Genomic DNA, 25,200 nt, shown 5'->3' with positions numbered 1-25,200 from the left:
GTTTGATCAATTTGTCCTGAGCCAATCCCACGGCTAGCACGTTCACTGCAGAGTCTCTCTCTCCACTTCTTACTCCCCAGACTGACCCCTTGAGGCAAAAACACTGGCGTTCGGGCCCCACCACCTTGCTCTGTCCTCCAATTCCTGTGAACTTGAACCCCAAGGGACTAATTGTGAAGGACTGTGTCACCCCCAGGGCAGCTGACACCCTTCCACCAGCCACGTGTTCGGATCTTGCAGAAGGGAGAGCGTCCAGCCAGCAAGGCTCACCTAGAGGTGACCAACAGATGACCGACCGTGGCCTTGCTGGTCACTCCACACTCTGGACACTGAGGGCGTTACGACAGTGCCCTCTCTCCCCATTGCCAAGTCTTTACCATCACAGCGAGGTTAACATACACTTACCCTCACCATTTCTGGGTGTTTTTCTTTTTAATTCAAATCATCATCATTTTTATGTGTGCAAGATCTTAAAAGAGCAAATAGAAAGATATTCAGAGCGCATATATATTTTTCTTCTCTAAGTGGTGTTTATTTAAATGCATATATCCTGGTTTCCCGTGTAGAGTTGCAAGCAATACCTTTCAATTTAAATGGTAATAGGAGTGTAAACTTCAAAATGAAAATTTTTCCATGAGGGAGAACTGCTTTTTCTGGTTCGATTTAATGGCTCTCCTCGCTTTTCTTCTCCACCTTCCCTCATTATCAACCCTCTTCTGCCCACTCCTCTCCACTGTGCTGAGCTAAATTCTTTTGCTCAAAAGTTTAGAATGCACCGTTCTTATTTTGAAAATTATGACGTTCAATGTTAGGGCCATGGAATACAGATAATGGACTCAAAGCCAACACGATTCCTGAGATTTTTCTTTATCTCAGCCTTAGCCTGCAGAGCCCATCTCTTCATTCAAGGTTCTTTCCAAGGGGATTATTCTCAGGTCGACCTTGCATAATCTTTTCCCAAGGCTTCAGATAAGCATGTTAGGTTTTCTCTTCTCTTTTATTTCTTCCTTCCTTCCTTCCTTCCTTCCTTCCTTCCTTCCTTCCTTCCTTCCTTCCTTCCTTCCTTTCTTCCTCTCTCTCTCTCTCTCTCTCTCTCTCTCTCTCTGTCTCTCTCCTTCCTTCCTTCCTTCCTTCCTTCCTTCCTTCCTTCCTTCCTTCCTTCCTTCCTTCCTTCCTTCCTTTCTTCCTCTCTCTCTCTCTCTCTCTCTCTCTCTCTCTCTCTCTCTCTCTCTCTCTCTCTCTGTCTCTCTCCTTCCTTCCGTCCTTCCTTCCTTCCTTCCTTTTTCTTCTCAAAAGGCAGGAAGAGACAGGACAAGAAATACAAGCGATGTATGTTCCCAGGTGCAACGTGCTGCTTGGGCACAGTGAGCAATCACGAAGAATGGGAGAGGCAGCTTCTCACTCCTAAAGCGAGAACATGGACACATAGGGTAACCCAGACAGCCAGGAGTGGGGGCGTCTCATGTGGGCCACTCCTTAGGCAGAGAGGCCCTTGGGATTTACTCAAGTGTAAACAAAAAGCAACGTAGATTGAAAGACAATGAAAATAATATCTAATGACTAACTTCAAATCTGGAGCGTATACGCACCTTCCACAAGACCTCACGGACAAAACTTGGTGTCTGAATGTAATATCTGGCTTCACCTTCCTCTTATTTATTTTGTCTTTCATTCATTTCCTCATTCATTATTTTTATCCTGTTATACCTGTGTGTGGTTTGTAAGCTTCCTTAAATCTTTTTTTTAGAATAAGGTAAGACTGTTAATACATAAATTAGAACTGATTTTATAATATAAATTTCAGTGATTTTGATTCTGTTGTTTTAAGGCATGTTTTTGTTTTTCACATACTCTTGGTTCTTTTCAATAATATCCTGTCCTTATTTCATGGAGGCAAACTATGTTTCTGCTCTTGTGTCTCTGAGAATATTCATAATAATTTTTAATAATAACTTTCAATTATTGTTTCTTATCCCTGCTCAGTGTTTTCTCAACTTCTTTTTCTCCCAGGCTTGGCTCAGCTATCTGGTGATGCTGGGTTGTCTGGTGGGGTTGCTAAACAGCTACCTGGAAGCACTGAGTGGGTGGGTGGGCTTTATTGGAGATTGGTCGGAGAGGCTGCCTATGGGGCACCCCCAGTGTCAGAGTGTCTAGGTATTTTCTCTTGTGCTAGTCATCACCAGAGAGACCTCTCCCAGCCTCCAGGCTGGAGGGCAAAGGCCAGGCAGTAAACTTCTTGGAGCAGGTAGAAGAGGGCTGGGGTATCCAGGGTAAGCACTGAACATTCTCCATGTGTGTAGTCATTTAATAACCCTACGTGTAGTGGCCCTCAGCCATGCTGACCAGCTATCCCTCGCCTGAGCTTGTTGACACCCCCATCCTAAGTGCTTCCTCTCTAGCCCTGGGGCCAGGAAGTGGGGGTGTCCCTCAGAGGTGTGCAGTGGGTGAGGAGATGTAGGGATCTAGTTCCATCTCCAACAGCTTCCACCAAATCCTTGTTCTATGTCCTTCTTCTCTAACTTCCTGAGCCACAGGAACCTGTCGGGGCCAGTTCACGAGACTCGTGGCCATTTGGAAGTTTGGTTTTCAGCTTCCCGGCTGGGCTGCTGGCTTTAGGTTTGGCTCCCTCCCTCTGCTAAGTCAATCACACTGTCAGCTTTGTCATTTTTCATCTTTGATTGTTGTCTTCATCTCCTTTCCTATTTTCCCCATTCTTGTAAATGTCTATCTTTTAAAAAAAAAAAATCTCTTAACTAGAGTCCTGGCTTTATTTGGGAGGAAGAGATGCATTTTATTCAATCTGTCATGATAATCCAGTAGGACATTAATTATATTATTAATTTTATTTTCCCACACAACTCAATGACCCAACTCACTCTTCTTTGAGTTCACTGGTTTGAGACTGCTTATCAATAAATTATCTAACTTCCTTGGCTCTTGCTTTTCTCTTCTGCAAAACAAGAATACTTCTTGTCCTGCATGCTTTCCTAGTTGTTGCCGCAGCTGCTCTGAATTCCCGCATAGATCTCAGGACAGAGTAACTAGTGGTACACGTGTGGCTCTAACGAAGTCAGGTTCACAGGGTGACGGTGAATGTCTTCCCGGGTCAGTGAGAATACTCAGGCCTGATCTCTGGCTTTCATCCTTCTTTCCAGATCAGCAGTGTAGCGTGACCCTCAGCTTTTATTGACACAGCCCTTTGGGACACAGCAAAGTGCCCCTGCTCTGTGTTAAAAGCCACAGCCCCTCCCCAACCTGTGGCACAGATGACCACTGTCAGTTCTGGAACTTTGGAAGAGGACCTATCTTCTCCATTCCCTTTCTGCCTTTTCCTCTGTTTCCTTCTAAGTGAAACACTGCTTTTCTCCTCCAACGAGAACCTTCCCTCTTTCTCTGATTTGTATTATTTCCCTTTTCCTGCCAGCCCACTTTCCCATCCCGGCCCAAGTGGGCACACCTTACGTGACATATTGTCCACTTAATCCCCCAGGTAATACCTTTGCTCGCAAGAGTCTTCAGAGCCCAGAGGACCAGTCAGGCCTTCCAGTGAGCAAGGCCAAGTGCACCAGAGAGGGCTCTATGGCTGCAGCAGGGTTGTCTGTCTCTAGTGCTACTGATGGGGCCAAGATTTCCCTAAGAAACCCTCCATGCACTGAAAAGGGGACCTGTACTTCCACAGGGACATAGAAGGGAACTTACCTGACCCGTTTAAGGGGCTATGAGCCTCCTTTACTTTGAAAATACCTGAGCAACTCGTTTGCCGGGCCCACCACCTCCTTGCCCTTGACCATGGTGGAGAGTGGACGAAGCATCTGTAGCAGAGGATCCCATCTCTGGGAATCAGTCCAAATGGGCTCACATGTCAGGAGGGGACCCTTCTCCACCCAGGACACATCTCAGACCTGCTCATGCTGGAGTCTGTAGTGGTGACGAAGGAAGAAGGGACAGAGACTGGTGGCAGTGGAAAATGCACTGTGGGAACATGGGGAGGCCAGGACAACCAAAGACAGTTGAATAAGTGGTGCTGGCCCAACTGGCAGGCATGTTCCTTCCTTCACGCTGGCTGTGGCTGACTGAGCCCGTAAGCAAGGAGCCAGCTCGGGAAGCATGGCGCTTGTTTGAGCGCTGTGATCCAAGAGCCCTCGCAACCAAGTTTCCTGGGACACATTGGGTGACATGAGCAGTCAGTACAGTGTGGCATGATAATTAGGTGTCCTTGGCAGTTCACATAAATGCCTGTACTGAGTATTACTTCCGCCTGGCTTGGGCAGGCACTGCTGGGTCAGCGGGGGAGGCCAAAGGAGAACTCAGTAGAACAGGGGCCTGCTCGGTGGGTGGATTTCTGCCTCTGTGACAGTGACAGGGTCCTGTCCTCCCTATGCAGGCCCTTCCTTGCAGGAGAAGCTCAGCTGCTGTCTTTTCCTTTGTCCTCGCTCCCCACTCTACAACCAGTTTCCTCTTGGGCTAGGGGCTGCCGCTGTCTGAGCTTCAATGTCAGGACAAGGTCATGGACCGAATCCCTCAGTAGAGGACAGGACCGGAAGGTCTCCAGCCAAACTAGGCCAGATCTGCAGCGGCTCCCGATGGGGGTGGCTGGAATGAGAGAGGAATGGAGGGGATGGGACGCCCCTGTGAGTGTGCAGATCCCAAGGTGTTCCCCTTAGAGACAATATAGGGCATTTGTTTCCCAGGGAAGAGAAGAGGCCCTCCTTGCCTTTGAGAGAGGGCGATGCCCTTGGGGTCCCCCAGGCTTCTCTAGCAATGTTCCCAGAGGCAGAGGCACGGGCAATGGCTTCACTCCTGCGTGGAGCCCTGTGGGAGGGCCTGAGGCTGGCGATAGGTTCAGATGTAGATGGATGGGCTCCACCCAGACTGCACAGGTGGACAGGGAGCTGCGGGTGGGTGGGGGGCTAGGGCAGCGTGGACGGAGTCCATGACAAGTGGTGGGGTGTTAACGTGGAGGAGGTAAGAAGCCTGGATTCCAGGGCAGCAGTACGAGGTGGGGTGGGTGGGGGGAATGCGCCGGAGGGCAGTGGGGTAGCCAGGAGGAAACTGAGCCGAGCAAGACGCAAGTGAGGCTGACTGAGACAGGACAGCAGCTCTGCCCTCGCCCTTCTGCTAAAAATACCTCCTTTCCAGACAGCCGTCCTCCTTCCTGTGCCCACACTGGGCTTTGTCTGGCGGGGTCAATGAGGCATGGAGCAGGGGAGGGCCTGACCCAGAAAACTGGGCTGCCCTGGGGTCCAGGGGGCTACGGGGGGTACTCTGGGGCTCAGTCTAAGAACAAGAGGTGTAGCTCCCCATGCTGCAACCCCACATGCAAGGAAAGCTGAGGCCTGGGCGCCAGCTTAGAGGGGAAGAAACTAGAAGCTGCAGGCATCTTCCTTATCACCCTGGACCTACTAGAGAGACCAGCGCATCCTGGAGGGAAGGGAGGGAGTTCTTAGCAGGTGCAGCCAGACTGCCCAGACCCCGCCCAGCTGAGAAGTGAATGACACGCTGAGGTTAGGACCCGAGAGCCGTCCAGAGCTGGGTTGGCTGCCGTCTCCTACCACTTACTAGGTGTAGGGCTTGCAGCCATTTTCCCAATAGGAATAAAGACAGTGCCTGTCTCAGAAGGTTGAGATGGATGCTTGGGCAGGATAGTGCTGTGCCTGGCACAAAGGAGGCACACAAGAAGTGACAGCTGATACGATGACAATCTCTCCCTGTACTTATGAACCAACTGTCCTGCGTGATCTGCACAGAAGGCTGCAGTCACCACCGGGGCTCTCTCCTCTGCAAAGGAAGCGCGATTGTGCAGACCGGCTGCCTTCCTGCCCCTGCCTTCTACCCGTCTGCCTGGGCTCAGGCTGCGCCCTGACCCTGAGTTCCAGGCTCTGACGCTAACCGTTGCCCTCCTGCTTCCCCACAGACTTGCGCAGGATGACAGCTGGCTTCATGGGCATGGCGGTGGCCATCATCCTCTTCGGCTGGATCATTGGCGTGCTGGGCTGCTGCTGGGACCGAGGCCTTATGCAGTATGTGGCCGGGCTTCTCTTCCTTATGGGAGGTAAGGCCGGAGGCTCAGGGGGCGGTGGGGGTGGGCAGGTCCTGGGTATGTACTAGGCTTCTGGGCAAATGGCGAGGGGCAGGGCAGATGAAGGCTACAACTCGGGTGGGGTCTACTAACTCACTCATTCATTCATTCATTCATTCATTCGTTCATCAAACATTTTTTGAGTGCTCTTAACCACTGGCCACTGTGGCAGCTGCTAAGGATGCAAAGGCTAGTGAGACGTGGTCCTTACCCTCAGGCGTCTGACGGCGTGGTGTGGCTGGCATTGGGAGAAGTATCAGACCCGGGGCGAACTTGAACCCAGGAGACAGTTGGCATTTTATACACGTGCTAGACTCCGGGGTGGGAAGCAGGTAGGTGGTGCCTGGGCAGCTTCCCCTTTGAAAGCCTCACCCTTGATTTATGTGTCTGGTTCGAAATAAGACCCTCCAGTGGTGGTAGGACAGGGCCAGACCTTCCCTCTACCTGCCTCCCTTACTGTCTGTTACTGCCATGGCCATACGACCAATCAGTCCTTATAAAGGGATTGTAGACACGGAGAACTCTATAGCTGTGCAGGAATAGGCCCCCATCATGGGAAGTAAACGTTAATCCACAGTCTACGTGCGCTTCTTTTCTCTCTCAGGAGCTCAAACGTGCTTTTCAGTCTCCTCGTGTGAGTCAGTTCAAAGCCCAAGCTAACCAGTGGGTGTGCCCATCACATCCGCTCCTCAGAAAAGTGGATCGGTGAATGCAAGGAGCTGGGTGAAGGGGAGACTGCACAGAGGGGATTAGAAATGCGTATGGAAAGAGGAAAGTGCGCTCTAGCTACGGAAACAAATGTCAGACATTAGGTGCCCCATGTACATGCCCAGCTCAGGCCCCTCCTGTGAAATGCCTGACTCTGGGTTCCTGAACGGAGGCGGGAGGGAGGGAGTGTGTCAAGCTAGGGAATGGAGGCGGCCAGCTGTCCCTCTGGGTGTGCAGAGATCTCTGGGGGCTGGTGAGGAGGAAAACCGCACCATTCGTCTTGGGGCCTGATGGTTGCATCCCACACTTGCAGTATGGCAGTTCCCACACCTGTCCTGGTCTCCCACAAAACCGGCCCTGCTTACTTCTTTCGCGCTCGGTGTCCTCCTCAGTGAAACAAGGGGGAAACTCGATTTCCGAACTCTGTTTTAGTAGCAGCTGAATCCATTTTGTTCCCACCTTGCAGTCAAGCTCCTGCATGGACTCTGACATGTGAAAAGATAACGGTGGAGGGGTTCTGTTTGTCGTGGGTAGTCTCGCTACGACTCTCTTGGTTTTACAAAGATCAACTACAGTACCACAGGAGAGGCTCCGGAGAGGTCTCCCAGGAAGCCGAGAAGAGCTGAGCAAACAGGCCTTGGGCTGAGCAGGAATCCGGGGGCTCTGGGAGCTGCTGCTCTTTCATCGCCTTCTCTTTGGAGACGTTCGTCGCTCCCTGCACACTGTCTCCTCTCCCCGCTCTCTCTAGGCACGTGGCTTACCTCCGCACAGGTGCTAAGTCTCCAGGACCATTCAGCCCTGACGGCTTCCTTCCGGGCTGCTGAAATCAGCTTCCAGAGACAGAGAGGGAATGTTAGTGTCCTTTCCAGTAGCCGCGGGGGTCCAGGTGCCCCCAGCAGCTGCCATCTGCTGACCCCAGGAGCTCGGTTCAGTCAGAGCTAGGGAGGAGCTGACTCAGGCAGAGAAGCTGTGCTTCCCCATCTGCTCAGCAGAGGGAGCCACACTCAGAGGCCCAGGTGTCAACCCAGAAGTGACGGGAACCTGTGTATCAGAAGGAGGCATTTCAGCACCAGCGTCTCCCAGAACCTGACCAGTCCCTGCCCGCCAAGAGTTAACCTTCTAGGCTGGACCTGTTGGAGAACTTGGGAGCCAGCTACCTGGTTCAGCCACCTCATGGACACAGCAAAACAATGTCACTCCAACTACAGATATTTATGGCAAAGTGGGACAAAAAGGCCCACAGCCTTGGCTTTCCCCCAGAGTGGATTTCAGGCATCTGTAACGGAGGACAGACAGGTGTCCATAGGGTGAGATAGCGACACAAGTGAGACCAGCTGGCCCAACCGCGGCATGCTTGGGAGCTGACCAGGCATGAACGTAGGGAGCAGGTGGAAACGGAGGGGCCGGCAAGAATGAAGAAGGTAAATTTGGAGTCAAGAGTCTGAAGATGGAATTGCAGGGGACTTGAGATGAAAGGACCAGAGCCGACCTAAGAATGGAAGAATTCTGTTAGCATCCTCTTCCCGGTCCGGATATGAAGGAAGAGGGCCCACACTGAGCACTTCTCCGCTCCCGATTTAATGATTTCCCCGGGCTCAAGAAGAGAGGGCACCCCACACCTTGTGAAAGAACCTGCCGGCAAACTGTTTCATTAACACCCAACCCAGAGGAGGCAATTCATGAACTAGGGCGGTTTGTGGAGCCAGGAGGCTGGGGGTGGTGGGTGGGATCCAGTTTTCCCTTTGGCAGGGCCTCCAGGGGAGAATCTAGCCCAAACTGGCACAACACCATTCGGTGCCAGCAATTGCCAGAGACAAGCGTCTTGATGAATCATCAGTGGTATTCAGAGGCGCAGGAACAGGCTGACACGGGAAAGGCAGGGGAGTGTGTGACGGCAATGATGACTTGTGATTCACTCGCTGGGGGAACCTGAGCCGCCTCAGCACGCAGACCTCTGGGATGCTGTGAGCATCCAGCCCCTGGCCGTTCCCATCAGCATCCTCATCACGCAGCCTCCCACTCTCTTGGAAGACATTCATCATCTCTGCACCACCCGGGTCTGAGCCTCCATGAGCCCTCGCCTGAGCTGATGCTGGAGCCGCTATCTAGACACCTGACTCCACGCTGGCACTCGGCAATCAGTCCTTCACAGAGCAGTTGGCGTGCTTTTTTTAAAACTATAAATCAGATTGATTACTCCTCTGTTGCTCATCGGTGCGCCAAAGGCTTCCAGTGAAACCGAAAATCCAAATTCCTTTCTCTTCTGTAGGCGCTGTCTTCGTCAGCTCAGGCTGTGATCACAAAATACCACAGACTGGGCGGTGTAAGCAGCAGACATTTTATTTCTCACTGTTCTGAAGGCCGGGAGTCCAAGGTCAGGGCCTGGGCACGTTCGGGGTCTGGTGAGGACCCACTTGCTGCTTCATAGATGGTGCCTTCTTGCTGTGTCCGGAGGTGGAAGGAGCAAGGGAGCCCCCTGGGGTGTCGTTAATGAGAGGACTAATGCCATGCGTGAGGGTGCCACCCATATGAGCTAATCACCCCCAAAGGCCCCTCCTGTTTGTACTGTCACCTTGGGGGTTAGGACTTTTGGGGGCACACAAGCGTTCAGTCCATAGCAGGAGCCCTGTGTAACCTGCCGATGCTGCTCTCTCGCCTGCTTTCCTAGTCCTTCCCCTACATTCACTCCATCACTCCAACCACACGCTGCCTTTCTGTCCTGGAGCACACGCAGTTCTCCTTCGCGGCCGGAGCTGGCTGATCGCACTGCCCACAGGGCTTTCCCCACCAGTGCCTCCGGCCGGCTCCTTCCTAGAATTCAGAGTGTGAAGTAAAAGTCACCCCCCCACCCTCTGGAGGCACCAGGACCACCAGTTTAATGCAGCCACCCAGTGTCTCTCAGTGTCTTAATCAATTTAATTTTCTGCAGCACACTCATACTCCCTGTAAAGTTTGTTGTTGTGTTTTGTTTTCAGGTTTTTTGTCGTTGTTTAGCAGCTTACAACAAACATTTATTATCTCACAGTTTCCCTGGAACAGAAATCCAGGTACAGCTTAACCGGGTCCTCGGAGAACTGTAATCAAGTGTCAGCTGGGGTCGGGGCCCTCTTCCAAGTGCACGATGGTGTCAGAGCGCCTGTCCTTGCCGCTGTAGGACTCACGGAAGTTGGCTCGTGCAAGGCCAGCAGGAGACAGTCTCGGACTTCTTCCTTGTCGGACCTTCAGATCCTTTTTTTTTTTCCTCTTTAAGATTTTACTTTTTAGAAAATTTTAGGTTAATAGAAAAATTGAACAGATAGTACAGAGTTCCCATATAATACTTTGTGATATCCAAGACTACCTAATTTTTCAGAATTTTAAGCCTCACAGCCCTAAACATAATAATTTTCTTAACATAAACATTGACTTGTATTGCCCATGGTGTGCTAAAAATAGATATTAAGAGCTAATTGTATCCCTAAAAATTAAACCTGCACACAGCTTCCCCTAGTATAAATAATATCTTATACTAGTGGGTTACAGTTGTTAAAACTAATGCACCAATATCGGTACATTATTATTAACGAACGGCCATACTTTATTCAGATTCTTAGTTTTTACCCGATGTCTTTTTTCTGTTCCAGGATCCCACGCAGGATTCCCCGTGGCATTTAGTTGTCATGGGTCCTTAGGCTCCTCGTACTGTGACAGTTTCTCAGGCGTCCCTTGTTTTTGATGGCCTGGACAGTTTTGAGGAGTGCTGGTCTTCCGTATTGTAGGATGGCCCTCCATCGGCGCTTGTGTGCCACCTTGATTTTGAGTGTGGGTGTTGGTCTTGATCGCCCGGCTGAAGCAGTGGGGGTCAGGTGTCTCTTCTGGAAAGTGACTCTTCCTTCCCTGATTCCATGTCCTCTTTGGAAGGAAGGCACACGGCACCGCCCACACCTGAGGAGTGGGGCGTTAGGCTCTGTCTCCTTTAGGTGGGGCATCAACATAAGGTATTTGGAATTTCTCTACGTGGGAGATTTGTCTCTTCTACCCTATTTATTGATTTATTCAGTCATTTACTTCTATCACTGTGGACTCATGGATATTTATTTTACACTTTGGATTATAATGCAATGCTGTATTTCATTTGTTGCTTCCGTTGTTCCAGCTTTGGCCATTGGGCGCTCTTGCAGCTGGCACCCCATGTCCCGTTGACATACTTCCTATCACTGTAGGGTTTTGTTTTTGTTTGTTGCTGTTGTTCTGGTGTATTGAGCAGTTCGTTTCTGGTACTACAAAGTGCTCCACACTCATCTTGTGTATTTCCCACCCCAGTCCTAGAATCAGCCGTTTCTCCAGGGAGCCCTGGTTCCTTTTAGTAGAGAGTGATACTAAAAATCCAGAGCTGGGCACTAGGTGTCTGCAGTGGTTTTAACATTCTGTATTTGTTTATTGAGTACCTGCCCAGCGCTTGCAGGTAAGGTCCATGAGCTCAAGAGCCTTGTCTGCTTGTTCTCTGATGTCTCCCCTGGATCTGGAACAGTGTCCGCACGCTCGAATATCTGTTGAATGCATGCATTGCACAAGTGAATTGTGTGCAACAGAAAGTATTTTGTTTTGTCTCGATAGAGCAGCAATCCTTCAAAACAGTACCCTGTCTTATGTTCTGTCGTACTAGGGTCTGTGTACGTCTGGTATAAAATGTCCCAAATTCCATTTGGAAGTAGGGGATACATTACACGTGGATTCATGAGACTTTTCTGTCTTTAAGTTAGACTCCTAGAATGTTAGAAATGGAAGGGACCTAGAGGTCATCCAGTTTGACCTCCTTGTGTTTCCAGATAAGAGTAGTTACGTCGGTTGTCCTAGGTCACCCAGCTCGTGAGTGGCATCCCTGGAGCCAGAGCCTGGCCCGGGACACCAGCCTGGACAGGTGCAGCCCATCCCACTGCCTCTGCTTTCAGCACCTTCTGTTGATGATCCCCAGGGCCCCCTGCACCACACATCTTCCCACGCATGTGTGGCTCCGATTCTGTGCTTCGAGGCAGATGCCAGTGTTCCCAGAATCTCTCTATTTCCTTTCTGTTCATCCCTTGTCAAAGCACAAAAGGGCATACGGAGGAGGTGGTGGCCATAATTGAGGCCATAGATGGTAATGGGAAAATGAAATCATTAAAGGTCCTTTCCTACCACCTGTGGTCAGTGTAATCTTTTCTACCTTCCCAGTCAGTCAGGGGAATAAGAGAATGCCCTAAAGAGGCTCAAGCTATCAAGTTTGAATGATTGCAGTGATTTGCAAAACGCTGACACCAAATGCCCGCCCCCCCACCCCCCACCAAGCTCACTGGAGAGCAGTTCATCTGTGCAGTGAACCCCAAACACCTCTCTTCTGATAGATATTGACCTTGATAAAGACCCAGCAACTCTGAAAACTTACAAGCCTACAATGAATAGTTCAAGGCATAGACGTCTTGCTGGAAGGACTGTTTCTTTAAGGCAGTAGTCATTTTAGGGACTCCAGTGGGTAGAACAATATCCAGCTTCCCATCAGCCTCTGCCACTGCCATTCCTCACTCTAGCACGACTTGGAGACATGGCTCGTATGGTTTGCTGTCACTCCAGAAGGCACTGTGCCTCAAGCTTCATGACTTGTGGGTGAAAGAGGGGAGACCATGTGAATTAGATATTCTAGGGAGGGAGAATAAATGCAGTAAGCCAATGACTTACCATGATGCAAAGCTGTAAGAACCCCTCAACAAATGGCGGCCGTTCCTATTATCTGTATACCCTACGTGAAGTCCATTCTAGTAGACAGAGAAGTGTCCGTACTCCATCATGACCAACCAAGGGCAACTGTGGCATAAAACCTATCTACTTAGCCTGCTAAACTGCTTTTAGAGTCTCACGTGAGATTTCATTAGAAAATCCCAACTCCTGATGTTTATCTTATAACCTTTCTTTTAGAATCCTAAGCAGACCTCCATAGACTGCTTATACGCTGGAACGTGTCTTGCCCTTTGGAAGGTGCATATTTGAATATTTATTAGCATTTGATGATGACATTCAACACAAAGACATTTGGGGGAGAAAACACGTTGTCAGGAAGACTGGGAAATGCTGTCACACTGGCCTGATGGAGAACGAATGATCAGGACCGATGGGTCTAGTAACCCAGGCAGCAGGAGGGTTCATTTCACTTGGGAGTTAGAATGCACCCCAGTGGAGCTGCACCCTTGCCACCCAATGGGACCTGCCTCCGTTATAGATTTGCATTTCGGAAGAGTACAGTAAGCGGCCTTGGTCCTGCAAACTCAAGTCTGGTCATGGAAGGCCCTGTCAGAATGCCCTATAGCTGCCTGCCCAGATGTTCGAGAAAGCTACAGCATAAACACTCACCGAGCAGGGGTTGCTCTGTCACTGAATTCCTGGAGGGAACTGATAAGACAGAGCAGACCCTGGAAGGAGGGTGGTTGATGAAGGCACCCAGGAGAGCTCTGTGGGAAGAACCAACCCTTGTCCCTGGAGTCCCTGCCCCCACTCGCCCATGAGCCACCTTCCATGCATTCCCTGCCATCTAACTGGAGCTTACCATCCTTGCTCAGAGGGAGAATCATCCACCTATGAGAGGGAATTATGGTTTTGTCATGGAGAACTAGTCCAGGACCAAAAGACCAGCCGTGTGACATTGGGGAAGTTATTTAACCACCCTTCGTGTATTGTTTCAATTTTCTCATCTGTAGAAGAGGGTAAACCACTATGTTTGTCTACCTGACCCATAGTCGTGAGAGTTACAGCGTTAACTCCTATGAAAGTCTTAGGACCCTGCCTGGCATTGTTCTCAATCAATTTTTACATATTCTTCTTTTAGCTACGGAGATGCTGCTTTTTAAAATAACTTCCTTTAGCGACACTCTGCTTCGAGCAGCCCTGTACCAATATTGCCAATATCACACAGACACACATACCATGGGCTGATAAAGATGAAATTGCTTGAACACATAACATCTTTCTGGGTAATCACCACCCCATTCTTTCATTCATTCATTTATATTATAGTACATTCATTTATTCACATTATAGTATATTCCTTCTTATAGTCCATATTATATTACTGTGTGTATTATTATGTTATGTTATATGATATCATACTATATTAGTTCATTTACGTCGTATGCCAAGCACTGCTTAAACAGTTGGGCTAGAGTAGGGAATAGGAGAAAGTCCTTGTGAAACTTGGGTCCTGGTTGGAGAGACAGATAGAAACAAGGCCCTTAAATTTATGATACGATGTCCGGTGAAAAATAAAACTGGGAGGGAGAGGGATGGGGGCGTCGTTGTAGGTGGAGGCCAGTGGGTGGTAGGCAGGCCCCTCAGAGGTGGTGACCGTTGAACAGAGGCTTGAGTGAAGGGAGGTAGTAAGCCAGAGGGACGCTGGCGGCAGAATCGTTCCTTAGAAAAGAGCAGCAAGTGCAAGGGGCCTGGGCTGGGAATGAGCTTGTTGGGTCTGGAGAAGGTGGACAAGAGGATGATTGTGACAGTAGAGGGAGAGGTGGAGATAGACCAAAACGGTGGGGAGACCCTGTAGAGCCCTGGAGGCCACAGTACAGACTGGATTGATGGAGGGGGCGTCATTTCTCCTTCTGCCCTGCTCGCTGTTCCACAGATTGTCCTGGGGTTCTCCCCGGGTGATCGTTTTATATTGTGTGACTTGTCAGTGGTCTGGCTCCCTTCTGGGGTACCTATTGCTGGAGCTTTGACAATATGCCCCACCCAGGTCCAGTGAGTCGGGGCATGGTGTCTGTGCCACGTCAGGGGAGGGGGACTGTCACGTGCCCCCTGAGGGCGCCACATTGCCATAGACCCAGAAGCATCCCTGCCCTCCAACCAGAACCGGGTGCATAATTTGTGGGGACCAGTGCAAAATGAAAGCCCAGGCCCCCTTATTCAATGGAAATTATGCAGAATTTCAAGCCGGCGAGGGCAGAGCACCACCGCATGCGTGCAGCTCCCCGCTGTGCCTCCAGACCGGGCCACGTTCAAGCCCCCAGTCGCAGGACACTGCAGCCTGTGCTGAGCCTGAGAATCAGGGCTTCTCCTCTATTCCGTCTGCAGCTCCCCTCCCCCTAACTCAGGCCAAGCCTGTTGTGCTTGAAGTCACGCCTCATCTTTGGTGACAATAACCACACAGACATGTGTCCCCCTCCCTTGGGTCAGACGCTGACTCCCTAAATGCTGCCGCCCGTTGCAAGCTGCTAACAAGACTAAGTGAGTGGACGGCTCCCCGCGAGAAGGCAGAGCACCCCCCTGTGAGACGGGCGGGGGGGGGGGGGTGGGGGAAGGGAGGCGGTCAGAATTTACTGAGAACTGCAAGTCTGCATTATTTCAATGCAGGTGTTTGATTGCGATTGGGCGAGAATACCGATGGTTTCCCGGATTGGTGGGAAACAGCAGAATTGACACAATCTTAACAGCACACACAGTCTGGCTTTCAACGGATGAGTTGATGGATCTTTTGGGAAGTTCCTGTAATGAGTAATCAAACCACTTCTGTGGGCAGGACAGACCTGGAAGTGAAGTGTAAAGAAAAGCAAAGTTAGGTGACTGTAGACGACAAGGCGGGGTTTGGGTTTGGTGTCTATGCTATGGGGTGAATGATTTCGGGTGTCACTCAGCATGAGTGACTTCTCCACAGCCTGGTACCTTCCTGGCCACCGGCCTCCACCAACACAGACATGCTCAGACATGCCTGAATTATCAGATGAACATGGTCCAGACTCAGGCTAGGACCCTGTCACCCTAAGGTCTCCTCTGGTCACGGAAGTAAGACTGTCTTTCCTGAGGTAGAAATACTGACATCACTCCAATGAATTGGGGTCCCTTGTTCCCAGAAAATGGACTGTCAGCAAGAGCGGAGTGGGGGAAGGGCAGGCAGGAGCAGAGAGGGAAAGAAAGAGCGAGCGAGCAGGATGGCTGGAAGACCATCTCCATTATTGGGGTGGTTGCTGAGAAAGAACAGATTTCTCAGCAGCCTTTGCAGTGGAAACAGAAGGGCCCAGAATGTCGTGGTAACGCCACAGTGCCTGATTGCCATGGAAACGTAGGTACTTTCTAAAGCAACTTCAAAAGCCTCCCTCCCTGTGGCTCTTCTCGGATGTTCTTACAGAGGTGTGCAAGCTTCAGAGAAAGGGAACTTGTCAGGCCAGCTTCAGGCCCTTGAAACAAGTCATAAATCAAAGGAAAACGCTGGTCCCTGAAGTAAATGGAGAGACCCCTCTTACTGGGCTTAGAAGCTGCTCCTGGGGAAACAATTAAGAGGGAGGAGCAGATGTAAGTGAGGAGGAATTGTCCTTTCTCCTGTCCTGGGGGCAGAGAGGGGGCTGAGGACAGGTGAGAAGTAGTGTTAGAAATAGCCAGACCCAAGGAAGAGGTAGGAGGGCTCTACCCTCAAGACTAATTCTGGGGAGGCCTGAGAGCCTGACACCAGACAGGGTTTATGAAGGTGGCCCCCGCCGTGTAAAGGAATTCTGCTCTAGTGGACAAACTTTTTGATCCTAACAGAACTTGGGCTATTGGGACTGGTGGGCAGTGAATGACATTTTACCCCCAGGTGTAAAATAATCGGGAAATGAGGGTCTGTGTGTAAACCTCCCATATCTCCCTGACATTCTAGAAGTCTCCCGATTGCAAACACGCTTTCTTGTGATCAGATCGTGTCTCATATTGTGCGTCTTGACTTGGGGTTTGGAGAGTACACTCCTCCCCTCTCTGGAAGCCACCAAAAGAGCAAGGATGTACAAAGAGAGGTGTGAAAGAGGTGGGCCCACCCCCATGCTGGTGACCCATCCGATCCTGCCCAGGGCTCAGGACTCATTGCATAAACAACCAGTTGTTTAGTACCTGCTAAGTCAGGACTACGTACTGTGGAGGATAAAATGACATAAAACTCCTTCCTGCCTCCCACTTACTGACAATCTCAGAGAGGGGTCAGACACCCAGACCCATTAGAGTGATGAGTGAGCTGTTCCCCTTTCGGGGAGAGACACCTTCCAAAGGCAACATATTAAAAATAAACGAATTCTGTGTCTTTCCAGCAGTACAGAAGATGGTACATCTTTAATGTACCATTCTTCGGGAAGGAAGGTACTGGTCGCCCAAAAAGGGTGGGCAGTTATGGTCGGGGTAACTCTTTTCAGTTCACAGGCTCCAAAGGTCAGTACGGTCTCATTTGACCTTCAGACCCCATTAGGAGGCAGGGGGAAGAGACAGGCAGGGAGAAGGGACGAGCTCACAGAGCATCTGGCTGTGTCAGTGGTAGATGCGCTCCAAACGTTAGGAAAGTTATTTCCTTTCATCTCCCCAGCAGCCCTGAAGATCATCGTCACCTAATTTTGTAGATGATGAACTTGGCCCAGAGAGCAATGAAACAAGTGTGGTGTCATGCAATGAAGTAAACGGTGGAGCCCTCATCTAAGGTGTTCAAACTAATCCCCCCTCTTTCTTCTCTGTGCCTGGCATCTGAGGAGAAAAGGATACTGGCATAAAAAGTAAAAATAAAACAAAATTGTAGGCCTGAGCACTTAACCAGCATGGCAGCCAGGGTTACTCAAAAGGATTCATTTACATCTGTCAGTCAGAGGGGTCCTTCTAAGTCCCCACCAGCAGGGGGCAGGTCCATATTTGGGGCCTGGGAGGAGGAAGAGGAGTGGAGAAGGCACAAAGGGAGTCCCATCTACCACCAACGTGTTAAAAACAGCTGTAGGTGCGAATGTGAGGCAGGTCAACCCCACAGTGGGTCTGAATCAACGTTCTGGAGCCTGAAGCACACGGATTCTCTCTCTAGCTCGCCTTCACGTCTGCAAATAGCACCTGCCTTATGGGGTTGTTAGAATTAACTAAGAGGTGCCACACGCTTAGAACTGTGCCTGGCACAGACGAGCACTTTCTACACTTGTATTCTTGGGTGCTTAGTTCATCCCTGACTCTCAGACTTTCTGTGTGGTTCCTAGCTTGCTTCGAGCGTTTAAGTGCCTCGACCAAGGTTCCACAGCTCCCGGACCAAGGATTCCAACTCGAACCGATCTGAATCTGAATCCTGGGTTTTTAATGATCATGCAGCCCTATCACCCAAATAATAATTACCTTGTTGACATATTTACACTCCTCCAGCAGCTCATGGCCCAATAGAGTACGAGATGACCCCACGCAGACATCCCATCGTGGTAGACAGAGGGTATTGCTGTTGGGGTGGCAGACACGATGAGGCTGATTCTGTTCAAGGAATATTTCCTAGAGGACAAGGCAACGAGCCGCTGTGGCCAAAGCCCTTATCGTTTCATGTCTCTGAGAAAAAAGACAAAGCGTGGGGCCCATATCGCAAAAACAAGAATCCTTCCTCATTAATTCTGTAGCTCAGCCACCAACCCACTTCATCTCCTGAAGTCTGGTTGCCATTCCCACCATGTGTGGAAGCTGTTGTCTTGGAGACCTGCTTACTCCTGGGTGCTCACCTGTCCTTCAACCTCCTTTTCTGACCGCACTAGGGTTGACCTACTTCCATCTTTTCTGAAACTCTCACCTCTTGTCTTCTGTGACAGCACACATGATTATCCCTTTTCTCGGTGTCTTTTCTATTCTCTTTGCTCGACCTGTGCATGTGGGCCCCAACTCTCTTTTCTTTTTCCCTATAAGTATGTCCCCTTGTCAACAACACCCACTCTCACAGTCACAATTATCTCTGCACAGATGAGGCTGGAGCTTGTGTGTGAAGCAGTCTTTTCTGAGCTCCAAGCTCCACCCATTTGGAACCTCCAACATCCTTGAACCAGATTTGTCCTTTCTCTACATGCATTGTGTGTGCTTTATGTTCACTGCATGTGTGCCAAGCACCTGGCTTACTGTAGGCACCTGATAAACGTCAGCTCCTCTCCGTGCCCTTTCCCCAGTCAAAGGAGCTTCTTGACTTCCTCAGCATATCAGTCTGTCCGTCACTTCCGAGTCAGTTTTCTCTTTTCCAGTTTCACCAGCACCTTTCCATCAATTGTCAACATCTGCCATTATTTCCTTTGCAGTGGTCTGCGTGGCCCATTCATTTGCTACCAGTCCACGAGGGCCACGTAGACCCTTATTACTATTGCAGGAGCTTGACAGTCACTTAGCCCTTGGTCTGTCCCACCAGACCAAGTTACCAGAAGTCGGATTCAGGTTTAAAACGAAGAAGAGCTAAATGACTGACAAGGAAGAGGCCCCCTGTCCCGTGGAGGCTTTGAGCCGGGAAGAAGATGGGAAATGAACTAGACTTCTGCGCTCTAATCTGTGCCACCACTGAGTGGTCAACCTCGGAGCCTCCGTTTTCTCATCTGTAAAATGGGAAAAGTGCAGCCTACCTTGTAGGTTTGTTGTGCGGATGCAATGAGATAACAAGTAGGAAAAGCATCTGGCAAAGGATTGGTATTTCATAAACGTTCCTTTCCACACAGTCCCCGGAATCAGGCCTTTATACCAGACTCTTTCTAAAATATACTCATTACCGTGTCATGCCTTTGATAACAAACGTTCTGAGCTCCGTGTTATTTATAGAATAAAGACCCCTGTCCCCAGCTTGGAGTCTAAGCTTGGCCACAGTCTTATGTTGGACTGGCCTTCAGCCACACGTCCTGTGCTCCCCTCCAGACTGCTTGTCATTCTTGGTCTCTCTGCCACCTTCCTCTGCCTTTTGAGGCCCTGTGCTCCCTCAAGACTCAACTTCTCAACTTAGACAGTCAGCATCTTCCAGAAACTTTCTGAATCATCTTAACTAAGCCCAAACTCCCCCTCTGACCTCTGGCATCCCTCTGTACCATTTCGATGGCACCCGTCTCATTGTGAGTACCTTGGAGTGCAGAAGTCTAGTTCATTTCCCATCTTCTTTCCGGCTCAAAGCCTCCACGGTGGCAGGGGGCCTCTCCCTTGTCATGTAGCTCTTCTTCGTTTTAAACCTGAATCCGACTTCTGGTAATTTTGACTTATTGGACTTGGGTCCTTTCTGCTAACGGGACGTCAATTCGTCAGTACCGCCCTTCTCCACCGTCTTTCAACTATTTGAAGACAGCTCTATTGTACTTCTTACGTATCTGCTTTATAAACTAAATTCAGCTCCATAAACATTGATTGAGCGCCTACTGTGTGCCAGGCATGGTGCTAGCACCCAGGACACACAAATAAGAATGTGTATGGTCCTTTAGTGTCACTCAGGTAGGTGATGGTCTAAGAGAAGGGTCTGTGCTTATACCGAGAAGGGAAGCCTGCCCGCTGGGGAGTCAGGCGCAGACTCACGGGGGCGGTGACGGTTAGGGCTGACGGAAGAATCGAGTCCACTCGCCCTCTTCTTATCGTTGCCCGTCCCAGGGTTTCTAATGTTCATCTACCAAATGAAACTGCTGCTGAACTCAGAGCTGGCCACTTGTCAGAAGCAGTGTGCCAAGCCTTTGTTCATTCATTCTAGTTTAGGATTTCACATGTTGTTAATACATTTCCTTTTCTATATACCTCTATGTAATTAAACACTGTTGTGAATGAAGCAAAAAAATGCTTTTTGTCTTTAAAAAATGCTTAAGCAGCTTTATGAAAGATAAAATGTAAACCTAATATGATATTTGACCCCCTAATTTTGGCCCGGGATAGGAAAGAATGCCAGTAGCTGTGTCCTTCTCACTGCGTCCCTAACAAAATTCAGTAATCGCTTTGTAAAGATTCCACCTCACACCCAGGCCACAATTTATTTAAAACAATAATTAGGTAATGAAAATGTCCCATCTGGCTCAGTTCTTGACATTTTTAGACAAGTTCCATTGAAATCACGTTTCCCAGGAGCCTCTGGGTCTCGGCGTTTGAAGGTCCCTGAGTAAGTATGGCCAAGGGAAGTGGGAGGGCATTTTCTTCTCCCTTTAGGAGGACAGAGACGCTACATTTGAAGGACCTACTTCCTAAGGGAGAAGAGAGGACGACTTCTCTGATGGCTGAGGCTGGGAGAGAAGGCCGAGCCCGTGGGGCACGGTACCATCTGGGTCCTCTGCCCTCGCCCGCTCGGCCAGGTTGCCAGCATTCCCACATCGAGGCCCAAGGCCAAAGCCAGCTTCGGGAAGCCCGTTTTGAGGCCGATTTTCCTTTCTGTCTCCTGCCCACCAGTGTAAGTCAGCACTTCTGGGAAATGCATCTGTTCCACAGTCCTGGACGTCCCCTTAGGCGAATCTTCTAAAATGTCAGCCTGCGGGTGAAGTACTGGTGAACTTGACTGTGGCCGGGGGTCAGTTGCCACGCTAGCTTTATCAGTAACCAAGCTGATAATTTGCCCCCGTCTGTTTCCTTTCTGTGGTGCTTTTCTCATTAGAGTTTGAATTCAGAAAAGGAAGAGAAGTGAGTGATTGTTCCCCAAACCTCCAAGAGAAAAGAGAAACTACAGAGGTTGCAAGCCAGTAGGATTGGGCGGAGGAGCTGGCGAGAGGGGAAGACCCCTTGGGTACCCTGGGGTCCACACCGAACTCCTTTGGGTCCTCTTCTGACCACAACTTACTCTGTCCCCTGAGTGAGTGTCTGGCCTGTTGGGAAGCTACAGAGAGTCTTCGTGAAAGACTTCATGCTCTGATCTTGATTCCTTTTCTTTCTTGAACTCTCACTCCTACCCCTCATCGAAAACTCATGTCCCTGCACAGAAAGTCACCCTTCAACCGGACCCGAATATGGAGTGAAGTCGTATACAGGTTGTGATGGGTTTTCCTAGTTCTCTGAAGAAGTCAGCAACAAGATTTTATTAACTGAACCTGAGTCTGAGAAACCCCAGAACCTCCTGAGGGCCACATTTGATGATGATAGGGCCTCCTCTCCCAATCTCACCAGCTAGTTGATAAATCTTATTTAAATACCACTGTACGTGGGACCTTATTGTGGGAAACAAGAGCTTCTCAGCTTGCATCGCTTGCAGTCCAGCTCTGGAGGCAAAGTCACAGGCACAAGAAACGAGAGACAACATGGCAAGTGGTGAAAGCATGGATTTGATTCCTGGTTTCCATACTCACTAGCTGTGTGACCTTGTGCGATTCACTTAACCTCTCTGTTCCTCGCTTGCCTCGTCTAAGGTTGCTGTCTGCATCATAAGCTTGCTCTGAGGATTAAAGAGTTGATATCTGTAAAGCACTTGAAACAATGTCTGTCACATTGTAAGTATGACATATCAGTGTTTGATCCATATAAAGCTATATATATGTTCAGTGACCCAGCAGTGAAGTGACAGCATGCAAAAATCACTTGGGTACAGATTTGTGTCTCAAAGAAAGGCCAGGCCAAGCTGACAGATGTGCCAGGCATAAGGGGACCTAAACCAAACCAGGTGGCAGGCTCGCCTGATTTTCTGGCTGCCTCCTCACACCCTTCTCTCTACTAATTAACATGGCATTGGCTTGGCTCAGACAGGGCAGAAGCCAGAGCAATGTCTTTCAGGAGCCAATTTCTTCCAGACACTGAAACAGCTGAGTCCCCAATCCTTCCACGTTTAAAATCAAGGCAATTTAGAGCTGAGCCTCATATGTACATCGATGCCGAATAATGCCATCTAATGGTCTCCTCCACCATCCCTTCTGTACATGTCAGGAGGTGAGAAGCAGTATCTTCTCTCCAGGGCTCATGTTTGACAGAATATGCGACAGCCAGGCCTAGAGCAATTCAGAGAGAATGGCACCTTCTTGCTCCTATACCTGAAGTCATGGGATGACGTCCCCAGAAGGACCATAGAGATTTGGTCCTGCTCCTGTGTTTTATGGTTGGGGGGGGGGGGGTGTTGGTACCTTGAGGAGAGATTTGCCGTGGGAGACAGGAGATGATTTGCCCACTTCATGGGCAGGGATGAGACCAGAGCCTGGGTTTTCTGATCCTTGGTAGAGTTCGCGTCCCACTAAGCCACTCACCATCCAACTTGGGGCGCCTCTGGGCCGGGAGAGCCTCATGATCGCCAAGCCCTACTTGTACTGGGTTTCACGCTGGCCCTGTGGCTTTCTCTGCAAAAGCCGTGTGTGCTACCTAGGAAGGTAAATGACCAGAGCAACAACCAGAAAGATGCAGGGTCAGAGGTGGCCTGAGGAGGTTTTGTATTCCTTCAAGCATCATCCCCAGAAAGAAACCCAAGGCAAGATTGCCCTCAGCCTTAGAGGTTCTCAAAGTTTGCTTCTGGGGCCATTGTCGCCCATCAGAAAAAGTCGGCCTGGAAAGAGGAGAGAGGAGAGAAGCAGAGGCAGGAAGATGGCATGCTCTAAGTGGCTTTACTCTTGGAAGCTCACCATTCACAGCTTGAGAATGTTCCTTTCGGCACAGCTGTCGATGCCACTCTCAGTTTGGTTAAGAAGCCAGTTGGATCCCACGAATCCTCAGCTCTGAACCAAGGTCCAGATGGACGGATAGGAAGCTGCAAAGATTCACATCGAAAAGACGCGGTGCTGCAGTCTCGGTTCACTTTCTTTCTACAGCTCTCTTTCCCCGCCCTGTTTAGAAAACTCAGAGCTTACCCACCTCGGATCTTTCCAACTTTTCGTTCCATGAAGCATGAGATAGCCAAGGTCAGGTAGGCAAAAGTACAGTGGGCCAGTGGTTGCTTCCTCTGGGGGATATATTTTCTAATGGGGCAATCGAAGCAAGTGCAGTGGATGGTTCTCAGATGTTTCCACAATCAAATAGTTTGAGGCTTTAGAGCGAGGTCAGATATTTGTTCTGTCACTTATGCTTCGGGACCTTTAGCAAATTATTTACCTTGAGATTACTATGGGAATTATATAATTTATGTGCTGTGCTGTGTGTGTATGTGTGTGTGCGCACATATGCATATATAATTTACATATATGTATATATAATTTACATATGTATGTAATCTGACATCAACCTCAAGAAGATACAAAAACTGAGACGTGGCTTGAGTTGAGTGGCTATGCCTGAATTATTAATTGTGATCACAGCACGCCTTCCCCTGGACAATGGTGGTGTTTTAGCCAGAGAAAGAGGGGAGAATGCACCATGTGCACGGACAATAATAAGAACACAGCTCTCACAGTGCATTGTAGAGTGGGTGTTTGAGAGATGAGATGGGGTAATTGTATGTGCCGCCTCTGTATTCCAGAGGACCTAGGGCCAGAACCTGTCCCGTGCTTTTACTAGGTTGGTGCAAAAGTAATTGCGATTAAAAGGTTAAAAATAATTGCAAAAACCACAATTACTTTTGTACCCACCTCATAAAAGGTCCTCAACTCATGTTGTGTAGCGATTTCCAACACTTCTCTTGGGGCGAGCTCTTTTTACCCATCCTGGTTGAGCCACAGGCCTTATAAGCGTCTTCACAAACCCACAATATCATAATGTAACCCCTACTGGATGCTGTAACCTCTCTGAGCCCAAACATACGTTGCATTACCAAAGAGGGTCGGTCTCTAAAGTGTATTTGGAGGTTTCCCAAGTTCCGTGGCTCCGGTTCCAATAGAATCCACAGGGTTAAGAGTCCTGACTGAGTACTTTCTTGGGTCTTTGTTGAACACAGTTACTTCCTGGTGTAGCATTTACCCTGGCACGGGGCCCAGGGGAGGATGGAGCAGGTGACGGACATGAAAGCAGCGGCCCCATTTTTTTCTTGTCCTCCAGAACAATTTTTCTTCCCCTTCACTTAACGCTTTCCATTTCTAATATTATACCTTACATATAGAAAGCAATTTTAACTTCTCTAAGCCTTTTCACATTTATTATTATCACTCTTCAAAATAATCCTGCAGAGAGGGTATTATTCTGATGCCGAACTTCTGCAAAAATAAAAGGGACCCATTGAAACACAGGTAGGCGCGTACATGCATGGGCACGCATGGGCACACGCCCACGTGCACTAACGCCTCAGTGATCAGAATGATTTTAGGAAGGGAGGAGGGGAGGACAGGGCATAGTATCTACTTCATTTCCCTCTGAGGTTCAAAGCCTACATTCTCACCTAGAAGCTCCACAGCCTACAAACCCATTTCATCCAGTGGTCTGGATTGACTTCTCAATGCTGTGTATAATAAATACAGAAGGAGACACCACTACCAAACCAGTTCTGGAGAAAGTTACAGTCTAGCTGAACACAAGCTAAAACAAGAGGGGGTCCCTTTAATGAATTGTCAGGTGGCCTGTTCTAGACCATGCAAGTTTTAGGGAATCAGGAAAAGTGTGGGCACTCAGTGAAGGTTTCCTGGGAGACCAGGCCTTGGATTGGCCCGTAAAGGGTACCTGTAAGGATCGCTACGGGACTCTGCAGACACAGGGAGGGTGGCAACATCGGACTCCAAGCGAGGGGACCGGACGCGGTGCTTTGATCTTACTGAACTCCCACCTTAACAAAGCACACCGAACACCCACCAATGCCCTCTTCCCTTTGCTCAGCCCCTTAGAGTTTTCACACATTTGTAAAG

At 49.5% G+C, this 25,200-nt stretch overlaps 1 protein-coding gene across 1 annotated transcript in view; it reads left to right on the top strand.

Moving 5' to 3' along the window:
* The window catches only part of TMEM178B (transmembrane protein 178B), a 323,541-nt gene that overhangs the window by 279,233 nt on the left and 19,108 nt on the right, over positions 1–25,200 (top strand). Inside the window, exon 3 of the mRNA XM_019749862.3 lies at positions 5,915–6,052. Coding sequence (XP_019605421.1) covers positions 5,915–6,052 — 138 coding nt within the window. The remainder of the gene's footprint in view (positions 1–5,914; positions 6,053–25,200) is intronic.

Source organism: Rhinolophus sinicus, chromosome 8 (genome assembly GCF_057876585.1).
Source record: "Rhinolophus sinicus isolate RSI-liver-muscle chromosome 8, RSI-T2T, whole genome shotgun sequence".
NCBI lineage: Eukaryota > Metazoa > Chordata > Mammalia > Chiroptera > Rhinolophidae > Rhinolophus > Rhinolophus sinicus.
Note: the sequence above shows the minus strand (reverse complement) of the source record. Positions and strands in the feature narration are given on the sequence as shown.